The sequence below is a fragment of the Natrix helvetica genome (assembly GCF_964273705.1).
Source record: "Natrix helvetica genome assembly, chromosome: 2".
NCBI classification, from domain to species: domain Eukaryota; kingdom Metazoa; phylum Chordata; class Lepidosauria; order Squamata; family Natricidae; genus Natrix; species Natrix helvetica.
Genome location: NC_138552.1, coordinates 236,331,760 through 236,358,761, shown reverse-complemented (window position 1 = coordinate 236,358,761; position 27,002 = coordinate 236,331,760). Strand labels below are relative to the sequence as shown.

The 27,002-nt window shown below is 39.4% G+C and overlaps 1 protein-coding gene across 1 annotated transcript in view; it reads left to right on the top strand.

Moving 5' to 3' along the window:
- Positions 1-27,002, top strand: part of ALK (ALK receptor tyrosine kinase) — a 680,353-nt gene that overhangs the window by 569,789 nt on the left and 83,562 nt on the right. Inside the window, exons 10-11 of the mRNA XM_081944717.1 lie at positions 11,183-11,277; positions 12,553-12,678. Coding sequence (XP_081800843.1) covers positions 11,183-11,277; positions 12,553-12,678 — 221 coding nt within the window. The remainder of the gene's footprint in view (positions 1-11,182; positions 11,278-12,552; positions 12,679-27,002) is intronic.

Here is a 27,002-nt window from a genome sequence, read left to right as displayed (position 1 = left end):
AATTGTGTTAATGTGACATTCTGAGAATGAAGATAGATTGCCTTTTTACTGCTGCCACCACTATTCTATTCCAGTTTGCCATTTTAAGACTAAAAAAAATGAGCAAACCAAATGTCTTAAAAGCGAAAAAAAAATTAAAAACTGAAGATGAGAGTTGGACAGAAAACAAATAGGAGGATAGTAGCCTTTAAGGCTGAACTAGAATGGAACTTTCACTTCAATTTAGTTTTTAAAAAATCCAGACAAGTGGCAGCCTGGCCTTCCTCTGAACACTTCAGGGTAATTGGTTCCATCATCAAACTGCTCTTATTGTTAGCACATTTCTTTCTACCATGCAATTGGAATCTGCCTTCTTGGAACTGAATATTTTATTTCATATTCTGTACCTTGAAAGTAGGAAACCTACTGTTAGCTTTCCTGGTCACATCTCACATTTCTATTTTGCCACCTAGAAGGGCAAAGCTCTATTGCTTTTACCAACCTGAAGTGAAAATATTTTCAGATTTAACACCATACCTTTCATATATCATAGGCCTTTGAAGAGATGCCTTTCAGTATTATATTTCCCCTCAGATGATGGTTCAGCACGTGGTGAGGACAGTTTACAAGGAGTGCAAAATGCCTCATTTTAATATGGTCTGACATGTTATCAGTTTCCCATTACTTTTAGTGAAGATTTATTTGTGACTATAGTCTCTGTTTGAAATGCTGAGGTCTTCCATTTCAGTGGCATCTCGTTTTGAGACAGCCCACTATCCTTTGAAAAGAGCAGATAAAGTAGTCTTCAGATAGATTGGACAAATGGTCTTCTTTTTATAAACAATTAAAGAAGGGCTCATAGTCAAAACAGCATAGCCATCAGTCTTTTAGAAATACAAGGCAACAGCACTACAAAGAAAAATTCTACTGATTGACCAAACAAGTGCTGAAAGGAAAATCTCCCCCAATTCATTTTATTTTTGGACTCTAATGAAAATGTTTCCAGCTTAGTACTGGCAGATATATTGGTTAGGTATAGTTGGGTTCACATAGAGCAAAATCAGCTGACTACCCAGTGCAATATCAGCATCCTTCTTTTTAAATCAAAGATAGAAGTAGTTATGTGTACAAAATTGAAAGGCTTGTTTTCTTCTAACGGGCTTATTGGCCATCTTTATCCCAACATTTCAGTTGGAATTAACTCCATTGCATTCAGATCAGTGGTGGGATTCAAAAAAAATTACTACCCAGTTCTGTGGCTGTGGCTTGGTGAGGTGGCAGGGGAAGGATACTATAAAATCTCCATTCCCTCCCGATCAGCTGGGATTTGAGAAACAGAGAATAGATGAGGATGGGGTCAGTCACAGGTGGTGTTTACTGGTTCTCCGACCTACTCAAAATTTCCAATACCGGTTCTCCAGAACTGGTCAGAACCTGCTGAATACCACCTCTGATTCAGATGAGGGATGAGGGAATAAATGGGGAACTCATCAAATTTGCAGATGACACCAAGCTGGCAGGAATAGCCAACACTCCACAAGATAGGCTTTAGATACAGAAGGATCTTGACAAACTTGAACATTGGGCACTATCTAATCAAATGAAATTCAATGGTGAAAAGAGTAAGGTTCTACATTTAGGCAACAAAAACGGAATGCACAGGTACAGTATAGGTGGTACCTTGCTCAACAGTAGTAACTGTGAAAGGGATCTTGGAGTCCTAGTGGACAACCATTTAAATATGAGCCAGCAGTGTGCAGCAGCTGCCAAAAAAGCCAAAACAGTTCTAGGCTGCATAAACAGAGAGATAGAATCAAGATCACGTGAAGTGTTAATACCACTTTATAATGCCTTAGTAAGGCCACACTTGGAATACTGCATTCAGTTTTGGTCGCCACAATGTAGAAAAGATGTGGAGACTCTAGAAAGAGTGCAGAGAAGAGCAACAAAGATGATTAGATGACTGGAGACTAAACATATGAAGAACGGTTGCAAGAACTGGGTATGTTTAGCTTAAGAGAAAGAAGGACTAGGGGAGACGTGATAGCAGTGTTCCAATATCTCAGGGGTTGCCACAAAGAAGAGGCAGTCAAACTATTCTCCAAGGCACCTGAGGGTAGAACAAGAAGCAATGGGTGGAAACTAATCAAGGAGAGAAGCAACTTAGAACTGAGGAGAAATTTCCTGACAGTTAGAACAATTAATCAGTGGAACAGCTTGCCTCCAGAAGTTGTGAATGCCCCAACACTGGAAGTCTTTAAGAAGATGTTGGATAGCCATTTGTCTGAAACGGTATAGGGTTTCCTGCCTAGGCAGGGGGTTGGACTAGAAGACCTCCAAGGTCCCTTCCAACTCTACTATTGTATTATTGTATTGTATTATAGATGTGGTGATCACATTCACTTGCTTTTGCTTTTTGTGAGCAACAGAAGAGCAGCTTCTGGTTTCATCTGCCCCCACATTTTACTCAGAAGTGAGGGGAAATAAAAGTCATTGTTTAACGCTTTCCATTAATAATCCATCATAGCATGAAACTAGCAAGAACCCGGGGCATATTGCTGCTCATTACTCGTAAGGCAAGTGGAATTCAAATGGGATCATTTCCAATGGAAAGAACTGAAGAAAGTCTATAAAAATGAGAAGCGGCTTTAAACCACAATACTCCCATATGGCTTGTCTCTGCAAACTCTTGTATTATTCTTATCACAAGACTTTTTAAGCTAATTGCTAATTACAGTACTGTGATATTGAGGTTTGATGTGTTTGGTTTCACAATGTCCAGATCTTTGCTGTATTACATAAGTAATGTGACTTGGTCTCTGGAGGCAGAGGAACTAAAGAAAGGAATGCTGGCTAATGACATTCTCATGTGTTCTTATTTTGGTTAGAAACCAAATCTGTACATAGTACCTTATACTGTGATTAGATTTTAAAATAGAGATCTTGCTCTCTGGATGTCCTGGATGTTGAGATTTCAACTAGGGGTGGTTCATAAATGATAAACTATCATCTCAATAATAAGAGCTGGAACATGCTTATATTTTCAAAATGAAAGGTGAATTTTTCAACAGATAAGGCAAGTCACTTTCCTTTATTAGTTATTTTCAGTTCCTCATCTGTGAAATAGGATTAACAAAATAAGCTTACTTCTTAAGGCTGTTCTGAATGAAAGCACAATAAAGATATTAAAGCATTTTATGCCACTAACAAAAATACTATACTCTTTATAGCTGGATACCTGGCAGGCAACTCCTGACTAGTATTATTAGTAGAATTGCACCATTTTTCTATAGATTACAGTTCAAGGAAGAATATTTTCTTGCCATCCCTTTCTGATCTTTTCTTAGCACTGTTTTTGAAAAATTAACTGCTACCTTTTTCACAGCTCAGTAGCTTCAACAGCACTTGTGGCTCCCCTGAGAAAATCCAAGTCACTTAAAATCACACTGGCAACCTGAGCACACACATTTGTATGCAACCAATCACCTCGGACTACACGTTGAAGTCACAAGTCAAAACAGAGTGAAGGTAGTCAGAGCTACATGAGGGGAGAGGAGGTTATTTGAAATAAAATTAGGTTTGACTGAATTATATCTGTTGGAATGAGATTATTTTAATTTGCCAGAAGAAAGGAGTTTAAATCTCATCCCATTTTGATTCCTATAGTCTGCCCTTTCTCTGAAATAGCATTTTTACTCTGTCATGAAATATACTACTTTTTCCCAGTTACCTAACTGGAAGTTGCATGTATGTCATTTAGGAAGAGGAAATCCAAACTGACTGCAGCCAGAGCTTACAAAGTGGTTTTGTTCAATCTGAGCCAGAGCCTGGTTGAAGATGTGTACAGGGCTTGTTATTTGAGGAAACACCATTTTTTAAAAAAGGAAGACATGTGCATGCTCTCTATTTATCTCTGTAGGTCTCTGCTTCACTTTTGATTGCCTTATGTTGAGTGTATATGAGACTTTTATGGCTCTCTTTAGACAGCCATCCTCAACTTTAATGGAATTTTGATTGTAATGATTATGGAGCAATTCCTGGATTCAGAAAAGCTGTGTGATCCTGACTGAAGTGCCTGCAAACCAAGATTAAATTGCTCAGATACCTAAAGCATTATGGCACAAAGAGTTATTAACCTGGCTCAGACAGGCTTGGGGGGGAGTCTGCCAGGGCACAGGCCAGAGCTAACTAATGGGCGCGGGTTGGGAGTGCTGGGAAGGGTTGGGATTCTGGGGGAGACATTAAACCATTCTATTGGGGGGTTCACCATCTCTACTGTTTGTGGGAGAGGCAGATATGGTGGGGGCCGAGAGCCAAATTATGTTCGGGGGATGCAGGTTTGCTGTTTAAAAGCGATCGCGCATTCTGACCCTCATTGCTCTTCTCGCACCCCTGGGTGCTCGGGATTATAGGACCCTGGTCTCCGGTGGTGTCACTTAACGCCAGGTCTGTGGTACATAAGGCTCCCCTCATTTACAACCTCATACAAGAGGGTAGAGCAGACCTGGCGTGCATTACAGAGACCTGGTTGGGCCATGAGGGGGGTGTTTCCCTTAGCGAACTATGCCCACCAGACTTCCAGGCATTTCACCAGCCGAGAACCCAGGGCAGGGGCGGAGGGGCGGTGGTTATTAGGGAAAGTCTCAGACCTCAGGAGGTCACTGTGCCTCAGATAGGCGGGTGTGAGTCCCTTTTTGTGAAATGGGGCCTTGGAGTTCAGGTGGGCCTTTTTGTAGGTACCTGTCTCCCTGCTACGTTTCATCGGCCCTGCCAGAGCTGCTAGATGTGTTAGCTGGATTGGCGGTTGATTTCCCCAGGCTCATGGTCCTGGGGATTTCAATCTGCCTTCCATTGGCGAGACATCCAAGTCAGCTCGGGAGTTCATGGCTTCCATGATGGCTATGGACCTAACTCAGTTAATTCAAGACCCCACCCATAATGGGGGAAACACGCTCGACCTGATTTTTGTCTCTGGGCAAAATGATGAATGATCTAGATTTAGGGGATATTTCTATTAAACCCTTGTCATGGTCTGATCATTTCCTCATCAGGTTTGACTTCCATACTGCTATCCCTCGCCGCAGGGAGGCGGAACTGACTAGATGGTCCTGCCCCAGGTGCCTGATGGACCCCGAAAGGTTCCTGATGGAGCTTGGGACTTTTCCTGAATCTCTTGCTCACAACTCGACCAAAGCCTTAGTGGAAGCCTAGGATAGGGCGGCCACTGGGGCCTTGGATCACATTGCACCTTTGCGGCTTCTGACACGGTGTCGATCCCGGGTGGTTCCCTGGTTTACCGAGGAGCTCCGGGAGATGAAATACTGGAAAAGATGCCTAGAGAGTGGCTGGAGGGCCAGCCGGTCCGAATTTGATTGAACACTAGTAAGAATTCATATTAAATCCTACTTAGTGGCAATAAAAGCAGCAAAACGGCAACATTTTCCCGCGCTTATCGCATCCGCAGATAACTGCCCAGCCGCCCTGTTTAGGGTAACCCACTCCTTACTTAACCAAGGAACTGGGGAAGACCCCCTGCAGGATAGGGCTGAAGAATTTGTTCAGTATTTGCAGGATAAAATCGCTCAGATCCGGACAGGCTTGGACTCTGGCTGGGTAGATTCGGGCGAGTTGACGGGCATGTAACTTGTGGAGACAATCTGGGATGAATTTGACCCTGTGACCCCTGAGGGCATGGACAGGATTATGGGGAGACTCAGTGCTGCCACTTGTGTGCTGGACCCGTGTCCCTCTTGGTTTGTTTCAGCTTCCCGGGAGGTGACACGAGCTGGCTCCAGGCGATTACCAACACTTCATTGAGAGAGGGGTTATTTCCCACTGCCTTGAAGGAGGCGGTGGTGAGGCCTTTCCTTAAGAAGCCTTCCCTGGACCCAGCTTCTTTAGCCAACTATCGTCCGGTCTCCAACCTTCACTTTGTAGCAAAGGTTGTCAAGAGTGCGGTAGCATGTCAGCTTCCCCAGTACCTGGATGAAGCTGTCTACCTGGATCTGTTTCAGTTGGGTTTCAGGCCTGGGTACAGCACGGAGATGGCATTGGTTGCGTTGGTCGATGATCTCTAGTGGGCCCGGGACAGGGGCTGCTCCTCTGTCCTGGTCCTATTAGACCTCTCGGCGGCTTCAAAATACAATCAACCATGGTATCCTACTGCAACAACTCGGGGGGTTGGGAGTGGGGGGCACTGTTTTACGGTGGTTCTCCTCCTACCTGTCGGATCGGTCACAGTTCGTGTTGACTGGAGGGCAGGGATCAACCCCCAGGCGCGTCACTTGTGGGGTGCCCCAGGGGTCGTTTCTCTCACCCCTCCTGTTCAACATATATATGAAACCGCTGGGCAAGATCATCCGTGGTTTTGGGGTACGGTATCATCAATATGCTGATGATACCCAACTTTTCATCTCTACCCCAAACCACCCAAATGATGCCCTCGACGTGATGTCCCGATGCCTGGAGGCTGTGCGGATCTGGATGGGGAGGAACAGGCTCAAGCTCAATCCCTCCAAGACTGAGTGGCTGTGGTTTCCGTCATCCTGATTTGTTCATCTTGTCGCATCTTTGATTATAAGGGGGAGAAATTTTAGCCCCCTCAGAGAGGGCCCGCAATCTGGGAGTCCTCCTGGATACGCGGCTTAGTTTAGAAGAACACCTGACGGCTGTGACCAGGGGGGCCTTTTACCAGGGGGGCCTTTTACCAGGTTTGCCTGGTACGTCAGTTGCGCCCCTTCCTGGATCGGGATGCTCTGTGCACAGTCACTCATCCCTCGTCCTTTCTCGCCTGGACTACTGCAACACTCTCTACATGGGGCTGCCCTTGAAGAGCACCCGGAGACTTCAGCTGGTCCAGAATATGGCTGCTCGGGTTATCATGGGGGTACCTAGGTACTCCCATGTTACACCCCTTTTAGGCGGCCTGCACTGGTTGCCGGTTGTTTTCCGGGTGCGATTCAAGGTATTAATTATGACCTTTAAAGCACTCCATGGCTTAGGCCCAGGGTACCTGCGAGAGCACCTACTGCCACCAGTAGCCTCCCACCATCCAGTACGATCCCACAGAGTTGGCCTCCTCAGGGTGCCGTCGGCCAGACAGTGTCGGCTGGTGACCCCCAGGGGGAGAGCCTTCTCTGTGGGAGCGCCTTCCCTCTGGAATGAGCTGCCCCCGGAGCTTCGCATAATCCCCGACCTCCGGTCCTTCCGACACGCCCTAAAAACTTGGCTTTTCCAGCAAGCTGGCCTGGCCTATTAATTTTATCTAATTTTTAAAATGTTATTGTTCTACTAATTGGGTTTGGTTTGTTTTTTTTATATTTATCTAATTTCCTTTTAACTTTTGTGATATGTTTTTTTAATGTTGTACGCCGCTCTGAGTCCTTTGGGAGAAGGGCGGCATATAAATCCAATAAAACAAACAAACAAAACAAACAAAGGAAAGGTAATGAAAGAGCTAAATACAATGCCACCAGCTCAATTATTGGACGGAGAGGTTCAGTGGTGAAATTCATTTTTTTTTACTACTGGTTCTGTGGACGTAGCTTGGTGGACATGGCAGGGGAAGGATACTGCAAAATCTCCATTCCCTCCCCACTCCTGGAGGGAAGGTTATTGCAAAATCTCCATTCCTACCCTACTCTGAGACCAGCAAGAGGTGGTATTTGCCGGTTCTCCGAACTACTCAAAATTTCCATTACTGTTTCTCCATCAGAACCTGCTGAATTTCACCCCTGGAGGGGTTCCTGTTAGACCAAAGCTACAAGAAGGTACAAATAGTGATTCTAAAATATCATTCATTTAAGTGCTTTCTGAAATGCACTATGCATCATCCACAACCCTCTGTGATTCTAGAGACTAATATATGCATTAGCATGTATTTATTTATTCAGTAAAATTTTACTTAAAGTTTTAACCTTTCTTTAATTGTAGGTGAGTAGGATGGGAAGTATAAATGATGCTATGAAAATTAAAATTGAATAGCACAAATGCAGTATGAAACAAATAGAAATGCAATATAAACTCATAAAGGCAGCATTAATGAAAAGCATAACAAAACAGCAAATTAAATCAACTACCAAATACTACGCCAGGAACCAAAGAACTATGAAACTGTTTTTATGGTGCCTTTCTGCATACTATACAGTACATTCATGTGTGAACACAAGTGAGAAATATAATGTAGTTGTTCAAAGGGAGAGAAGAATAAGAAATGAACCATTTCATCTAGTTCATATGAAGAAATCGGAACATGATTTGTGTTGCCTTCTACAAGTTTTTCTTACCCATAGTTAGTCTCATTATCATGGCTCAATGCTTTGAGAATGATTTCTTGCTTTTGAATAGCATTTTTAAGTAGAAATGAAATAAATATGGATGTTCTAAATCAGATGGAGAGGTTTGATTGATACAAGTGGCTTTATGTTTTGAGAGGCATCTTTTACATATGGCCCAGAAAAGAAAAAGACAGCAATAATGTAATGGATGCATAGGTTGTCTTTGCTGTCTTGCCTCAAATATAGAGGTTGCAGGTTTTAAGATGCCCTTCCAGAGAAGGCTTAATATTTTTGAGACACCAATGGCACCATTTTTGCCTCCTTGAACCAATCCTTAGAATGTTTTCTTTCCAATAATCCATCAAGAAGACCAACTTATTTCTACTGCATTTAGAAGTAGGATAACTGAAATGCCAGTTTAATTTTTCATCCCTAATGGATTGCTTGGCACTTTCAAATAAAGGAATGAAGATTTCCTATTTGATGGCTGCTACTTTGATTATGTTTTATTGAATTTTTTATTTTATAAGGAATCTATCCTTATCTAAACCATTACCCTCACCAATGGGGCTATATGAAGTATTAATATAACTAAATAGCTGTATGTTGTTTACTATTTCTGTTGTTTTAATTGTGAGATGCACAGAGCTTCACTTCTAAGATGGACAGCAAGGAGAAAGAAAGAGAAGTAAAAATAATATCAGAGAGAGAGTGGAGGGAGGGAGAGGGAGGAAGGGAGGGAGAGAGAGATCTTGTTGATGATATGGAGTTTTATATACATTTCGCTGTTACTAATATAAAATGCACTCTGCCCCTTATTAGAATGGGATTATTTATTACACTTTTCACTTTTTAGTTTTCTGTATTTAAGAAAATTTTGACAAACCATATGAGCTAGAACACAACTATCTTTGATTGGCACAAGAATCTATCCTTAAGAATCTATCCCCATTACCCTCACCAATGGGGCTATATGAAGTATTAATATAACTAAATAGCTGTATGTTGTTTACTATTTCTGTTGTTTTAATTGTGAGATGCACAGAGCTTCACTTCTAAGATGGACAGCAAGGAGAAAGAAAGAGAAGTAAAAATAATATCAGAGAGAGAGTGGAGGGAGGGAGAGGGAGGAAGGGAGGGAGAGAGAGATCTTGTTGATGATATGGAGTTTTATATACATTTTGCTGTTACTAATATAAAATGCACTCTGCCCCTTATTAGAATGGGATTATTTATCACACTTTTCACTTTTTAGTTTTCTGTATTTAAGAAAATTTTGACAAACCATATGAGCTAGAACACAACTATCTTTGATTGGCACAAGAATCTATCCTTAAGAATCTATCCCCATTACCCTCACCAATGGGGCTATATGAAGTATTAATATAACTAAATAGCTGTATGTTGTTTACTATTTCTGTTGTTTTAATTGTGAGATGCACAGAGTTTCACTTCTAAGATGGACAGCAAGGAGAAAGAAAGAGAAGTAAAAATAATATCAGAGAGAGAGTGGAGGGAGGGAGAGGGAGAGGGAGGAAGGGAGGGAGAGAGAGATCTTGTTGATGATATGGAGTTTTATATACATTTCGCTGTTACTAATATAAAATGCACTCTGCCCCTTATTAGAATGGGATTATTTATCACACTTTTCACTTTTTAGTTTTCTGTATTTAAGAAAATTTTGACAAACCATATGAGCTAGAACACAACTATCTTTGATTGGCACAAGAATCTATCCTTAAGAATCTATCCCCATTACCCTCACCAATGGGGCTATATGAAGTATTAATATAACTAAATTATAAAGTCAATAGTATGCTCTTAATTTATTTAACTTAATCAGATCAATAGAACGTTCATCTGATGGAAATCCAGGTTGTTAATTTAACTATTAAAATTCAAGTGAACTCATATGTGGAACAGAATAAAAGGTGACCTTATCAGGAAATTGCAATGCAGCTGTGAGTATGAAGGCCTGAACTCTATAGGGAGTATTTCAGAGGAAATGAGGATTAAAGCAGAATGCATTTTGTAAAGGGAGAAGTGGATATTTTCAAGTATTGTCTGTTTCTGAAATATTCATTATTAAAGATAACTCTTTAATAACTATTTTCACCAGGGAATGTATTTCATCCTGGTCTTTCTGTCTATATATGCATGGGACATGTATGTGCACATGGGTTCACACATGTTTGCATAAGAATGTGTGTCCAAATATTCCTACTAATCCAGCATCAAATATACTAGTATAAACTTCCTTGTGTCTACCAGCTTGAGGTATTTTAAGAACAAAACAATTTAAAAACATTTTCTTCCTTTTTTTCAACCTCCCAGTCTGTCCTACAACTCTGGGATTTCTGTCAATCTTCTGTTGTGATACATGTGTAAAACTCATTAGAAATAAATGTTTCTGAGTAACATTGATGAAAATCACATGCATGTGAAAATAGATACCAAGTGTAAGATTAAGACTCCTTTTTATAGATGTAGCAAAGACCTTTCCTTTACCTAACTGTGCCAAGGGTGTCTAAAGAAAAGGCGGCGGCATCACACATTGTACACCTGTTCTTGCCCTTGTGGCTCTCCACTCATTTGAACATGGCTTCGTAGTGAAGTCTTATGTGTATCAGCATATATACTTTCACATGTATCTAAACGAAATACTTGCTTTTATCTTAATAAAATGATTTGCTAGATTCCAGGAATGTGTTTTATCTGTCCCCCAGAACCCAATACATTCCAAATGTGTGGACTACAATTCCCATCATTCCCAGTCTGTACAGTTGATACAACCAGAGGGCACCAATTGGAGTAGGAGATGCTTTTAAGTTTAAGGCTAGATTGAGAGAATCAAGAGCAAAGTGGTTTTATTATGAGTTGGTTGCCTTGACTGACATTGTCTGATCTCTTCCATTATTCTTTTACAGATTTTGGCTTCAGATTATTGCATCCTGGAAAGCTGGATCAGAAACCATCATTGCCTTTGATAATGTGTCTCTCAGCCTGGACTGTTATCTGACAAGTGAGCAAGCCTATGATTAGCTTTTAGATTGGTAGAGTGCCCATATGTCTTGCCAAAGACTAAATGCTTTCCATTACACTTAGAATATAGGTGTAGCTTATATTTCCTGCTTTGGTGCTTCCCCATATCTTGAAAAGTAAAGATAAGGTGTCAGTCCTTTAAGTTGGATCAGAGTTATGAATGCTAATGCTATTTATATTCTAAGTTTTGGGTAAGAAAATCTTACAAATCTGAATGTGTTTCTTCCCTCCCTCCTTCATGAGAATTGGTGGTGTTGGGGGGTGGGGTTTCTCATGCATCAGATGCTTTGTCAAATAGCATTTCTGCTTCGGATACATATTTCCTTTATCTGAACATTGTCTTGGTTGGGATTCTTTCTCTGTTCCTCAAACATTATTCCATTATGCCCATTACATAAGTGACCGTAGTATTCCTGTGATTTTATTTCACAAAGCTTTCTGCATTTATTGTGTTGAATATGGACAAGAAATTCAGTGATTTTCTAGGCAGAAAACATTAAAAGTCCCATTATACTGTCATATTATACTTGCTAGAGTTTGTTTGTTTCATTCAATTTCTATAGCTGCCCATTACAGTGAATAACTCTTACAGTTCAGAAAATACCAAAAACATTTTAAAACAGTAAAAAGGATTTCAGGATTCTGTACAAGACTTTTAGGACAGGTCATAAATCACTTTTTCCAAAGCCATTGTAATTTTGAATTATTATTAAATAAATGGTCACTTATTCTGGACTACCTATATTTATTGCTTAGCTATTTTACAACCATGCTGTATAACATTCCAAAATAAACCTCTCCTTTCTTTTTAATGAATTTCATTTGCTTGCACATTTTGTGCACTAATGCAAATAATGTTCAATTTTAGCATCTACAATTATGGAGAAATATAAAATAAGAATATAAAGAAAGAAACTACTATTATGAAAATTATATAAATTTGCTGTACAACATCTACTGGAATTTTTCAATTAGGTATAATAACTATGTCCTTTCACCTTCTTAGCATCTTTCTTTCTTTCTTTCTTTCTTTCTTTCTTTCTTTCTTTCTTTCTTCCTGTTTTCCCTTTCTATTTATTTCAAATCATGTTAAAGCAATAATAGATGCCTGGCTACCTTTCCCTTTAAAACTATGTATATTTTGGTTGCAATCACTTGGCCTGGTTTAATTCACCAGCTGTTGCTCTACTAATGTTTTCAGGCCTACACACTTAGCCCTACACAATCCAAAACCAGACTGTTTTTTGTGTTTCAGTCAATGAAGAGAAGACATATCGACATAGCAGACCAGATGCAGGCAATCTGCTCTATGAAAGAGGTAGGGGAGAAGGACATTTTGAAGAAAAACCAACACAGTTTGCTGTTCCAGTTGGCTCTGGAGGTAGGATATTGACTTTTTGACAATGATTTCAGAATGATTGGACCACTCACAAGAGTGCAGGTTTTCAATGCAGTGTTGGCTAGAAGGCAATCAAACAACAAAGAGAAATACTGACACTAGATAACCAACACCAGTATCAGTCAAGAAGAATTAAAGTTAATATCAACCTGTGTACACACTTTAAAGATTAAAGGTATCAATCCATATAAACAATTAAAGTATTCAACTGTTCAAAAACATCAATAAAAGAAAAATATTCTGAAGTAAAAAGGGAATTCAGGAAGAACTGAGGGGTTACTTTATAGCTTACAATATGTAGGAAAAATTGAGATAACCATGAATGGAATTCTCCAGTTCATTCTCCCGGTTCTATCTAGGAGGTCCTATTGTTATTGTTATTATATAGACAAAAATGTGAAATCACAGCTGTCAGTTCTTTAGCTGTTTTGGGCTTTCATACTCCTTGAGTTCTTCGCAACAACCTACTGTATGTGTGCTAGTAACCATTGAAACTACCATGGTTGGTTTATGCCATAATCTTTCAGTTTCAATTTTCAGATCACAATACTTTGCAATCTTCTTCAATTCTTTGCCCATTCTACCATCTCCTAGTATTGCCACATCAATTATCCACACTTTTTTTTTCTTTTCAGCCACAGTTAAATATGATGTGCCAAGACTATCAGTTTCTATTTGGAAATCCCACGATATTTTAACCTGATTATTTTAACTACTTTTTCAACTCTTATGTTCCCAACAATTTTTCATTATGGGTATTTTGTAATGATGTTCCAGTGAATCATGTTGATGACTGTGTTATATTTTTTTTTATAATCAGTTTGTGTGATCGTCTTGCATGAGCTGAGGATATGATCTACTGTTTCTTCTGTCTCTCTGCACAATCCGCATTTTGATTCATTAGACAATTTTTCAATTCTGACCTTGATTGCATTAGTTCAAAGAGCTTGCTCTTGAGCAGCCAAAATCAAGCCTAGAGAGTCATTTTGTAATGTTCCAGTTATAAGCTATTGGCAGGATTTATCTTTATCCACTTTTCCCTTGATCTTTCTGGAAATTAAACATGTTTTTATTGTCAGCATTCTGTGTGTGTTTTTATTATGTTATTTTAATATTCAGGTTCCGATGCATGCGTTTCCTCTTTGACAGTTTGTTGAACTTGAGGTAAACCTCCAACTCCATTACTGCAGCACAGGTATCATTACAGAGATGTAATGCAAAATGAATAGTTATTAGCTTTTTAGTTTTTGGGTTCAGACAGTCCAGTTCAGCCTGTGTCCAGTTAATAATACCAGCTGTATATGGCCCAGGCATGGCTTTAATGGTGTTTTCCCATTCATTTTTTCTTTAGTACTTTTCTCACTCTTTTAATGTATTCTTTACTGATCACATTTTCAACTTGTCCATGCTTGTTGTTATCCAACTGTAAAATGCTGGAAAATACATTTTATATTTTATTTATACATTTTATATTTTATAATTACAAGTTGTCCTCACTTAATGACCATTTATTCAGCAATTGTTCAAAATCATAATGGAAACCTGTTTGCACTTACCTTTTACATTTCAGAATGACAAAACATTTTTAAATGTAGGGCTGCTTTATGAGATTTATAGCATACTCTAAGCAGTTGCATTGCAGCTTGGAAAATCTGGGGTCTTTAACTTGGCCTCTTCCTGCTTCTCACTCTACCCATCCCTGTGCTCTACTGGCCACAGCAACAGCCTGTGTTCCTCCACCTATCTCCTAAACTTCCCCTTCTGCATTCCTGGCCAAGCTAGCAATATCTATCTTCTGCCTATTTCTTGAATATACTGTATGAGGTAAAGCAAGTAACAAAGGAGGTGCAGGAAGGGGAAAATGGTAACAATGATCCAGGGGCTGAATGACAGTCACTGGCCATCACCAAGTGATGGCGAGGATCCTGTCTGCTTGGTCAGCTAATGCCCCTGGACTCAAATCTCTCCCATACAAGCTATTGGGAGAATCTTTTCTCCCAGCATCTGGTACGAAGGGGGACGGGATGACATATTTAGGCTGCATTCCTGGTGGCTATTAAGTGGTCACAAAGCGATACAGAAAACTCTTCACTTGTCTGTCTTTTTACAGCCCAGATCTCATAGCTCTTGTGAAAAAAAGGGTAAAATGAGAAAGCTGAAGAATATACATGTGCCTACGAGAAAAAAATGTGAGAGAGATACAGATTACAAACCAAGACTGTGATGTTTATCAAAAAAAGATGTTGCTTACTTACATGGATATATGCCTAGTACATATTTATCATGCTATTTCTTGGAGGGTAAGCAAACTATTCAGAGTTCAGAAAGGTAGCAAGAATACATAACAACAAAAAAGATAGCCAAAAAGATTAAAAGTATGAGATATTCTCTTCAGGGAGGTTGATCTAACTTCTACAAGTCTAGTTTATTTTCTCTGCCTGTGGCCATTCTACATTTATTGTAGATTTAGCTCTTCTTTCTTTCTTTTCCTTTATGACTATTTTCCTTCCAATCCTGTTTTGACAGTACCAAAAATGGTCTGTCCCACACTTATGTCATTCTTGTCTCTTTCCCCGTCAATCTATTCTTGTAGGTAATGAAATTGATAATGTTTTAGATTTATATGTATTCCTGTTCCAATTGTACAAATGAATACAAATGTTTAAGATTTTTATATGAATCATATGAGAATCCCAAAGTTTCTCTTTCAAAAGGCAACTGGATTTTCTTGTTTTTCTTTGAAGACCTTTCGCTTCTTATCCAAGAACTGAAGAAGCTTCTTGGTTGAGAAGCAAAAGGTCTTTAAGGAAAAACAAGAAAGTTCAGTTGCCCTTTGAAAGAACCCCTTTGGGACAATCATGACCTGGATAAGAATCTCCTTAGGCATGAATCATATGAGAACGTTTTTGAAGCAGGTGCTTCAAACCAAAGACTTTGCATTTCCATTCCTTCTGGGCAAAATATATCCAATGTATCCAGAGTGACAGTATTATATGCTTCAAGTGTACTAACCCAAGCCCAGTTTTATCCCAAATATTTTAATGCCCTTCTTTGCAAAGTAAGATCTTTAATCTGGAGAGTACCTTGCAAGCCAACATGAATGGGTTGCCAGCACCTCATGAATGCAGAGCTACATCAGCATGCTGAGAACACATTTAGCACACATGATTGGGTATTTTCTCTTATTTGTGATAGCTTTTTTCTTGATGGTTGCATGTCCCTCATCATAAAAGTGACAGTCTAGCATTCCTGCTGGAAACTAAAATTGATTTGGCTACAGCTCTGCAGGAGCTATCTGCTTTCAGTTTGAAAATAAAGCTAAAAGGCACAGCAGGGATGGAGGGGGAGATAAGTTCTCCAGCACAGCAAAATCATCTATTTACTTCCCTAGAACAGCCTAATTACTTGTCCACAGGATAAAATTAGATGTCAGCAACAAGAAGGAGTAAGCAGCAAAATAACATCAAGAGTTACAGATAAGGTACTTATTTATTTATAAGTTATATACTAGTTACTCTTCAGCAAAAAGCTCCTGCAACAGTTTGCAAGAATTCAAAAAGGTCAACAAATACCAAACAATAAACATGCCCTAAATTCCAGCATAAACATAAGCTAAGTGCAAATAAACAACTCTGAAAGCAAATATTATATTGTGATTTACATTGATAACTGCGCAAGTTCACAGAGGAAACACTTGGCCAGATGTTCTCTAAAGTCTCAAGGTCTATATAAGAAATCCTTCCTTAATCTGAAGTCAAGTGATTGTTTCAGACTGATAACAGAGAAATCTTCTGTAGTTTTTAGATCAGTTTCATTCAGTTTGAGAAGAGAATATTTCAGAAGAACTTCCCCAGTGCAAAGGAATTTATGGGTAAAGTGAATTTATGGGTATATTATTCTTGTGTTTGTTTTGTTATGAGATGACCAAGAAGTATGTGTAAATCTCACATTTTTGATTGCACAATACTTTATTCAGTCATCCACAGGTTCAAAAGAAGTCATTGTGAGAGAACTTCTGGACTACTTTTTCAGTAGTGGTGCTGCTACCTTATGATCATTAAACTAGAGTCTTGCCCTTAAGAAATTGTCGGAGATTTTTTGTGAAATATTTTGAAAACCCATTTATGAACAGCTCTAGTTTTTAGAGTCTCCAGTCATTGGATCTATGCTCAACAGAGATGTCTGTAAAATTTGATAATAAAAAGATTAAAATGCAGAGAATAATACCCTCAAAATGAAGCTATAGAGCACTGCACACCAAAATAACTAGACCAAGGACAGTTTCCCCCCGAATGCCATCACTCTGCTTAACAACTAATTCCCACAACACTGTAAAATAGTTTACTAAAGTTGTATTACTATTCTTCTTCTCTTCCTTACTAGTATCTATCTCTTCCAACTTGTTACTATAACCATGTTGCTTATATCTTTCAATTTATATTATTTTAATTGTTTCCTAATACAATTTGATAGCTTATTAGTAACCTTGGCTATCACTAAATGTTCTATTTTTTATTCTTGATGAATGTATTTTATTTTCCTTATGTACACTGAGAGCATATACACCAAAGACAAATTCCTTGTGTGTCCAATCACACTTGGCCAATAAATAATTCTAAAAATCCAAGATGGTGGTCCCAACAATGTGTTTCAAGTTCCTCCTGATGTACATAAGAACATTGATTGCACCATCATGACACCACTAATGCTCAGATGTAGAAAAAAAGCAACCATCAAAATAGGATGCTTTTATCTTGCTATTAACAATTGCACAATCTAACTGGTCATTCTTGAAATATACCAAATATTAAAAATAAAGAAGAAAAGAAAAAATAAATCACAATAGCCTGATATTTTAATATTTCTGCTACATTTATTTTCCTTCTCCATTTTGTTTGAGGAATCTTGTGACAAAGTCTGTATCTGCCATGTAGAAAAGTTTTATAGAAACTGACTAACAGTTATCTGTTCCATAAATAAAAAATAAATGTAAAAATTGATTCTTAAAAGATAAGGTGCTCATGGTTGTCTGAGGGAGCAAGGATGTCTTTTTCTCTCAGCTTTTTGGAAGTCTAACATAGTAAATGATAATAAAAGAAAGCACTTTAGGAAGAAAAAAAGCCTATTTTATTGCTCCTGGGAAGAATGATACTTCAAGTACAGACTATCCTGCTGTTCTATGGCAGCAGTATAATGTGACATAATACAAAATCCATTTTGCATATGCTATAAATTGCAAATGCAAGCAAATGCTTAAGGAGCCATATTGTCTTTTCTTGCTAGATCTGATGCCACTGATCCATAAAGCAGCATTTCAAATGGTCTTTTTTATTTAAAAAAAGTAGAGAAGGGAACAAGGGGATCAGCCATATTAGACTTAATTCTCACTAACAGAGAGGAAATAATAGAAGGTGTTGAAGCCACAGGAACCATGGGGGCAAGTGGCCATGCAATATTGGAATTCAACATTATGCAAACAGAAGTAGTAGAACAAAGTGAAACTAGAATCTTAGATTTTAAGAGAGCTAATTTTAATAAATTTAGACAGAGCTTGGGAAGAATTCCATGGATGATAATCCTCAAGGGGAAAACAACTCAAGAAGCTTGGGAAACTTTGAAAAATAAGATTACAAAAGCTCAGTCTAGGACAATACCAATGAAGAAGAAAAATAACAGCTCCCAAAAGAAACCAGCATGGCTGCATAAAGAACTCTCTGACAAATTGAAAGACAAAAAAGTTAAGTATAAAAAGTGGAAAAAGGGGGACATAACTAAGGCAGAATATCAGCAAATAGCCTGAGCCTGTAAAGATGAAGTGAGGAAAACTAAGGCTCACAATGAAGAAATGCTTACCACAAAAGTAAAAAATAACAACAAAAAAAGCTTCTTCCAACATGTTAAAAACAAGAAAAAGGTTAAGGAAACAATTTATCCGTTGCTGGGAGAAAGTGGCAAAAAGGTGACAAGCAACAAGGAGAAAGCAGAACTATTTAACTCATTTTTTGCATCTGTCTTTACACAATGGGATAAAACAGTCCAACCTATCAAAAACAGCACTGCAAAAATCAGATTAGGAACACAATTGAAATAGGGAAGAAAATGGTAAGTGAGTACCTGTCTACCCTAGACAAGTTCAAAACACCAGGACCGGACAGATTACACCCCAGGGTTCTGAAGGAACTGGCAGATAAAATCTCAGAACCACTGAACTATATCTTTCACAGATCCTAGAGCACTGGGGAACTGCCAGAGGACTGGAAAAGAGCTGATGTGGTCCCCATCTTCAAAAAAGGAAAAAAAAATAGATCCAGGAAACTATAGGCCTATCAGCCTGACCTCAATACCAGGGAAGATTCTGGAAAAGATAATCAAGCAACGAATTAATGAACACTTAGAAGTAAACAAAATAATAGCCAAAAGCCAACATGGGTTTGTCAAAAACAGATCATGCCAGACTAATCTTATTGCATTCTTTGACAAAGTGACAAAATTAGTGGACCAGAGGAATGTCGTCGATATAGTTTACTTGGACTTCAGTAAGGCATTTGATAAGGTAAACCATAGCCTACTACTAGATAAAGTAGAAGAATGTGGGTTGGACAGATGGATTCGTAACTGGCTGACCAACCGCACTCAACGTGTAGTCCTCAGTGGAACTGCATCTACATGGAGGGAAGTATGCAGTGGAGTACCCCAAGGCTCTGTTTTAGGTCCAGTACTCTTCAACATCTTCATCAATGACTTGGAGGAGGGAATAAATGCGGAACTCATCAAATTTGCAGATGACACCAAGCTGGCAGGAATAGCCAACACTCCAGAAGACAGACTTAAGATACAGAAAGATCTTGACAAACTTGAACATTGCGCACTATCTAATAAAATGAAATTCAATAGTGAAAAGAGTAATGTTCTACATTTAGGCAATAAAAACAAAATGCACAGGTATAGTATAGGTGGTACTTTGCTCAACAGTAGTAACTGTGAAAGGGATCTTGGAGTCCTAGTGGACAACCATTTAAATACTACTTTAAACCTACTACTAGATAAAGTAGAAGAATGTGGGTTAGACAGCATCACCACCAGATGGACTGGTAACTGGCTGACCAACCGCACTCAACGTGTAGTTCTCAATGGAACTGCATCTACATGGAGGGAAGTATGCAGTGGAGTACCCCAAGGCTCTGTTTTAGGCCCAGTACTCTTCAACATCTTCATCAATGATTTGGATGAGGGAATAAATGGGGAACTCATCAAATTTGCAGATGATACCAAGCTGGCAGGAATAGCCAACACTCCAGAAGATAGGCTTAAGATACAGAAGGATCTTGACAAACTTGAACATTGGGCACTATCTAATAAAATGAAATTCAATGGTGAAAAGAGTAAGGTTCTACATTTAGGCAACAAAAACGGAATGCACAGGTACAGTATAGGTGATACCTTACTCAGTAGTAGTAACTGTGAAAGGGATCTTGGAGTCCTAGTGGACAACCATTTAAATATGAGCCAGCAGTGTGCAGCAGCTGCCAAAAAAGCCAACATAGTTCTAGGCTGCATCAACAGAGGGATAGAATCAAGATCACGTGAAGTGTTAATACCACTTTATAATGCCTTGGTAAGGCCACACTTGGAATACTGCATTCAGTTCTGGTCGCCACAATGTAGAAAAGATGTGGAGACTCTAGAAAGAGTGCAGAGAAGAGCAACAAAGATGATTAGGGGACTGGACACTAAATCATAAGAACGGTTGCAGGACCTGGGTATGTCTAGTTTAATAGAAAGAAGGACTAGGGGAGACATGATAGCAGTGTTCCAATATCTCAGGGGTTGCCACAAAGAAGAGGGAGTCAAACTATTCTCCAAGGCATCTGAGGGTAGAACAAGAAGCAATGGGTGGAAACTAATCAAGGAGAGAAGCAACTTAGAACTCAGAAGAAATTTCCTGACAGTTAGAACAATTAATCAGTGGAACAGCTTGCCTCCAGAAGAATGCCCCAACACTGGAAGTCTTTAAGAAGATGTTGGATAGCCATTTGTCTGGAATGGTATAGGGTTTCCTGCCTAGGCAGGGGGTTGGACTAGAAGACCTCCAAGGTCCCTTCCAACTCTGCTATTGTATTGTATTGCATTTTGAAAGTCCTTGACAAACACTCTTACTCATGAAGTCAGCAGGTAGCATCTATCTTTGGAGCCTTTATCATGGCATTTACAAATTTCATCAGATATAATAAAACTAGTTGGAAAAAAAGACAGAGAGAGCAGCAGTTTTTTTTTCTTTTTAAACGTAATCAATATTCACAGCTTTAATCCACATTACAGCAAACATTTTGCAATGCCATTTGGGTTAGAATATGAAATAATGGTGCAACTGCAGCTGCACTTCAACTTCAAAGAAAACAGAACAACAAAACCGCCATTACATGACTGCACTTTTTCTTTATTTATCTGTTTATTTAATCCTGACATTTCAGTGTCACTCCAATCTAAAGGCCTCTGAGTGATATACAGTAGAAGTAGAGATTAATAACAACACAACAAACAGAAAATAATGTAACATAAACCAAACTGCAATGGTGTCACCAAGCAGGAGCCAAACCCAAATTTATCATTTCCCCCAAATACTTTTTCTGAAATTTTCAACTTTCCACAGAAACTACACATGGAAGCTGAACATGTCCTGTATTTCTGTGAGAAAATTATTCCTAAAGAATAGATTATTACTAGAAATAATAACTAAATATCCAGTTATTCCTACCTTTAGTTTTCTATCCGAACCAGTCACCCGGCTAAGATTACCTGAATGTTTAACCCACTGCTCCTACTCTTAAACAAAGGACTTTGCTGAAAATCATTAAGAGCTTTGTAGACAACTAATATAAGCATTGTGTAGGGGTGAGGTTCATTACAAGTCAAATAAATAGAACATCAACTGAGTTATTTCTGTCCACATGTCTATACGTTCTTAAATAACACCTATATTTTCCTGCCTTCTTCTCCCTCTCCAGGATGGCAGGTAGGAAGTGGGGTTTGATGGAGGAATGTCAGTCTTGTAGTAGCCATCTTGAGCCCAGGGTAATGATCAATCCTCCACAGTTCCAATGGGTAAGATGGGGAGGGGTTTGGTCTTGGCACTGGCTAGCCATTAAAATATGCTAAGAAAAGTAGGCTCGTGTGGACCTTCAAGTCCCACTCCTGGACAAATCCTTGTATTTTTCTCAACAAGAAGTGGCTTGCCATTACCTGTTTCCTGGGGCTGGAAGAGAATGACTGGCCCAAGTTGACTTTGTGCCTAAGGTGGAACTAGACTTATAGCTTCCTAATTTCTAGCCTAATACCACACCGAACTAGCCACATCACTACAGAAAACTCTACAGAAAACATAGTAAAAGGGAAACCCCATGGAAAGAGGACAGTGATAAGGAGTGAGTGGTTTTTTTAAATAATTAAATATACTCTAACTAAACTGTACAGTGAAAAGGAATATTAGATATGTATACATTAAATCTATATGGATTAGTTTTGATACATATGTCCTTTCTTAGTACCCGTCTAGCAGCCTTCTATTGTTTAGCAAAATTTTAAACAGTGCTCTTTCTCCTTCACTAATGTTCACATCATAGTGACACAGGATTTAGGTTACATGAAAGTCATACCTATCATAGGTCATAATAAACATGTATTTTGACTATTCTGTTTTGGCCTTTTGATAAACTAGTTAACTAATGTCTTTTTTTTTAGAATTACTTGCTCATAGGTCTTTGAGGAAAATATTTTTTAAAATGGGATAAAATTGAAGTGAGAGAAAGCTGGAAGAACTATTCTACATATTTGCACATGATTATCAAAGGGCAGAGTTTAAAAGATTGCTATGAACGTTAGTGCACAGGAAAAATGATAAAAGGAGTCACAGCTAATATGGAAATATTAAAAACAATCCGGCTGCAGATGTAAATGGTATAACTGGGAAAATATGGATTGATTGATTGATTGATGGATTGATTGATTTACATATAGAGTGGCTGTGGGACTTGTTTATCATGTGTGCGAAGACTGCATCTCTGTCTGACAACAGGAAGAAAGCTGTTACTGTTCCCCCTATTCAAAGGTCAAGATAATAAGATTGAATGGAAACACTATAGATATAGTAGAGACACATAGAAAGGTGTTCATTTCAGTTCTCCAAAGGTCACAGAGAGACAGTGTGATGCCACATTTGTCTGCTACCAGAACAGCAGACACATAGAAGCCGTTCCTCCTGGCTATTATTTTTCCTATGGGTAGAAGAAAGAAGCACAACCGTTTAAGCCCTGGGACACTATAAATAGGGCTTGCATTTATTAATTACAGATTAGTCATTGGAATACTACCATAATGGCTTCATTCAGTTTTCTACAGTAAATGAAGCTCTTGATATTCCTGAATACCTGCGTATGTGTTTCCACTCCAGCTTCCTTAGAGAAGTCTAACAAAAGGCCTCTGTCAGAATTCTGATCAAAAAGGTACAAACATAAAATCCAAGAAAAGCAGGGTGCTTTTATGCCTGATGGGGGTTGGGCAGACATTTTTGTCCCTTCAGCAGCTGATTGATAAATGTATGAACATGAGAAGAAATATTTACTTTATCATTGTTGATTCAGAGAAAGTGCATGCTTAAGTGAATCAGCTTGAATTATGGAATGTTTTGCTTGCTGAGTGTAGTAAGAGCAATGTGATGGAAATAAAGCATGCATGAGAATAAACAACTTTCTTAGCAAATAGTTCAACAGCAAAAGGAAATAAGTGAAGGATATGCAACATCCACATGGTTGTCTGATAATAAGAAATGCATATATCCTGTATCAGTTGGGAAGGTAAAAGTATGTAGATGATATTTTTGTATGCGGGTGATGTACTGTTGGCTGAGAACCTGAATGATTTGCAACAAATGTTAGACAGATTGTATTCTGTATTGAAGTGTAGCTGAACATTAATATATCAAAGACCAAGAAAGTTGTGTTTGACAGGGAAAACAGAGTCAACATGTTTGCCAACAAAAATGGTTAAAAAAAATCTAGAATAAGTAGATGTATCTGTGTGCCCCTGAAGAATGTTTACTAAACAATGGAATAACATGAAGAAATTTTAATTTAAGTAAATTAGAAAGATAATGGGTATTATGCGGTCTGATGCAGGAATTAAATCTTTATTGAAAGAATAAAAAAACTATGTTTATAAGAATCTGCTTCTCACTTTATTATATGGAACTAAAGTTGGGGATGTCAGATAGACATAGGAATAAGTTATCCACCCATTTATTTTTGTTGTTAATTGGATAACATACTAAGAGAAATGACAAAAATATTACAACTGAGTTGTAGAGGCCTGGAATGTCCATGAGGCCTGGAATTTGTAACCATATCTTTTCTGCCTCGTATTTTCCATTGAGAAATAATTTTTCTTGTGCTCTAATATTTGTCTTGTACTCTTTTTTTAGTATGACTTCTTATAAATAATCCCCTATCGTCTTCTCATCTCCTGATTGAGTAGCAAGGTACTCTATATCTGCATTTTTACTGTTAGGGCACATCCACGTATCTCCCGTGGATGGAGGCGGTGGTGAGGCCCTTACTCAAGAAGCCTTCCCTGGACCCAACGGAGCTAGCCAATTATCGTCCTGTCTCCAACCTTCCCTTTTTAGCGAAGGTTGTAGAGAGTGTAGTGGCCTATCAGTTTCCACGACACCTGGAGGAAAATGACTATCTAGACCCGCACAGCACGGAGACGGCCTTGGTCGCGTTGGTTGATGATCTCTGGAGGGCCAGAGATAGGGGTTGTTCCTCTATCCTGGTCCTATTAGATCTCTCAGCGGCTTTTGATACCATCGACCATGGTATCCTGTTGCACCGGCTGGAGGGGTTGGGGGTTCGGGGCACCGTTTTATGGTGGTTCGGCTCCTACCTCTCCGGCCGGATGCAACGTGTGTTGGCAGGGGAGCAGAGATCGGCCCTGAGCCCCCTCACTTGTGGGGTGCCACAGGGGTCGGTCCTCTCGCCACTCCTGTTCAACACATATATGAAGCCGCTGGGCGAGATCATTCGTGGTTTCGGGGTGGGATATCATCTGTACGCTGATGATACTCAGCTGTACATCTCCACCCCGAACCACCCCAACGAGGCCGTCAAAATGATGTCCCGGTGCTTGGAAGCCGTACGGGTCTGGATGGATGACAACCGACTCAAACTCAACCCCTCCAAGACGGAGTGGCTGTGGCTTCCGGCCCCCCGGTTCAACCAGTTGCTTCCATCTCTGGCCATCGGGGGCATGCAACTGGCCCCCATGGAGCGGGCGCGCAATTTGGGCGTCCTCCTGGATGCCCGGCTGTCCATGGACGACCATGTGACAGCCGTGGCAAGGGGGGCGTTCTACCAGGTCCGCCTGGTGCGCCAATTGCGCCCCCTATTGGACCGGGATGCCTTACGCACAGTCACTCATGCGCTGGTGACGTCTCGCCTAGACTACTGCAATGCTCTCTACATGGGGCTTCCCTTGAGATGCACTCGGAGACTGCAGTTGGTCCAGAATGCGGCGGCGCGGGTGATTATGGGGTGTACTAGATACTCCCATGTAACACCTCTCCTGCGCGAGCTGCACTGGCTTCCTGTGGTCTATCGGGTGCATTTCAAGGTTCTGATTATGATCTTTAAAGCACTCCATGGCACAGGACCTAGTTACCTGCGGGATTGCATCCTGCCCCATACATCCCTGCGACCAATCCGCTCGCACAGAGAGGGACTTCTCCAGGTGCCGTCCACTAAACAGTGTCGGGGGGTGACGCCTAGGAGCAGAGCCTTCTCTGTGATGGGCCCAGCCCTGTGGAATGACCTCCCCCTTGACATCAGGATTACCTCCGATCTCCGCTCCTTCCGTGTAAAGCTCAAGACCCACCTTTTCCAATTAGCTGGCCTGGCTCAACCATAGTTTTATCCCATTGCTCCTGACAGTCTTTTTTAAATTTGTAATTTTAACTGAGGGTATTTTAATTGTTAATTTTAATTCTATGATTACTATTGTATGCTTTTAACGATTGTTACCTCCTCCATGTACATGTACGTGTATGTGTTTATATGTATGTGTATATGTATTGTATGTATATGTATATTTGTATGGGTTTTTATTGTACGCCGCCCCGAGTCCTTTTGGAGAGGGAGCGGCTAACAAATTAAATTTATTCTATTTATTCTATTCTATTCTATTCCCCAACTTTAAAATACCCCTCTAAACCATTCTTTAAGGATTCATTCTCAAGAGTGCAGATAACTTTGGAGTTCTCTCAACTTTCCATCTGCTTCTAACAGAAGTTTCGCTTCTTTGCACAATGTGTGGCACTTTGGACACAAACAAACTAAACTGGCAGGAGTAGCTGGTGTATGCCAACTCCCCTAAGGAGGCCAATGGTTGTGGCTGACAGGCAAATTGTCCGTGCCATCTGCAGGCCATGTATTTGTCAAAAATACAATTATTGTACTTCTAGCCATTTTGGTGTCTTTGAATTTATATTTATTCTTCTCAGCCATAGCCTCCATATATAGCACTGAAATTGCTAGAAGTAATGTTATTCCAAATACATGTCATTCAAATTGCCATAAAGGGGTCTGGGAATGTAGAATGAATGTGACTTCAAAGATGCTGAAATTGCCTGAAATAATTTTATACTTAGCACTATATCTAATTAGTGTTATATCTATACTGGGTATCAAAACCTTGGCAACTGTTTACAGCCAAAAGTAAAATTTTCATAAAGTCTTTTTTAACCAAATTAATGAGTACGGAAATGGTCAAATAGATAGGTTTAACCCTAATTTAACTCTAGATAAATTGGAAAGAATTTTCTTTGATTTCTGCCTGCCTGCCACACATAGATGCAGCAAATCATAACTGTTCTCCAAATAAAACAAGGATGTAAAGATATTCTGACACTTAAAAATCCTCCAAACCCTTAAGAATCATTTTCCTTTTTTTCTTGTTGTATAGATATTGGTTCGAGGTGCCTTTTTCCCTCTTAAGCTGTCTCAGACTTTTTAAAAACAAAATTAAGTTGGCCTTTTGCTCCTCTTACACTAATAACTTTCTTCTCCCAGAGCCATTATTATGGCATTAAAAACAGAAGACACTGAAAAATGATTACCATTATTTATATTGATGAACCATATTCATTTCCACTTTATGTTGACTTTTTTTGTTTGGATCTTTTTTTTCTTTTGGGGAGTATGCCTGTATGCTTTTGACTAGGTCTTGACTCTTGGTGATATTTTCAGATCTTTTTTTGC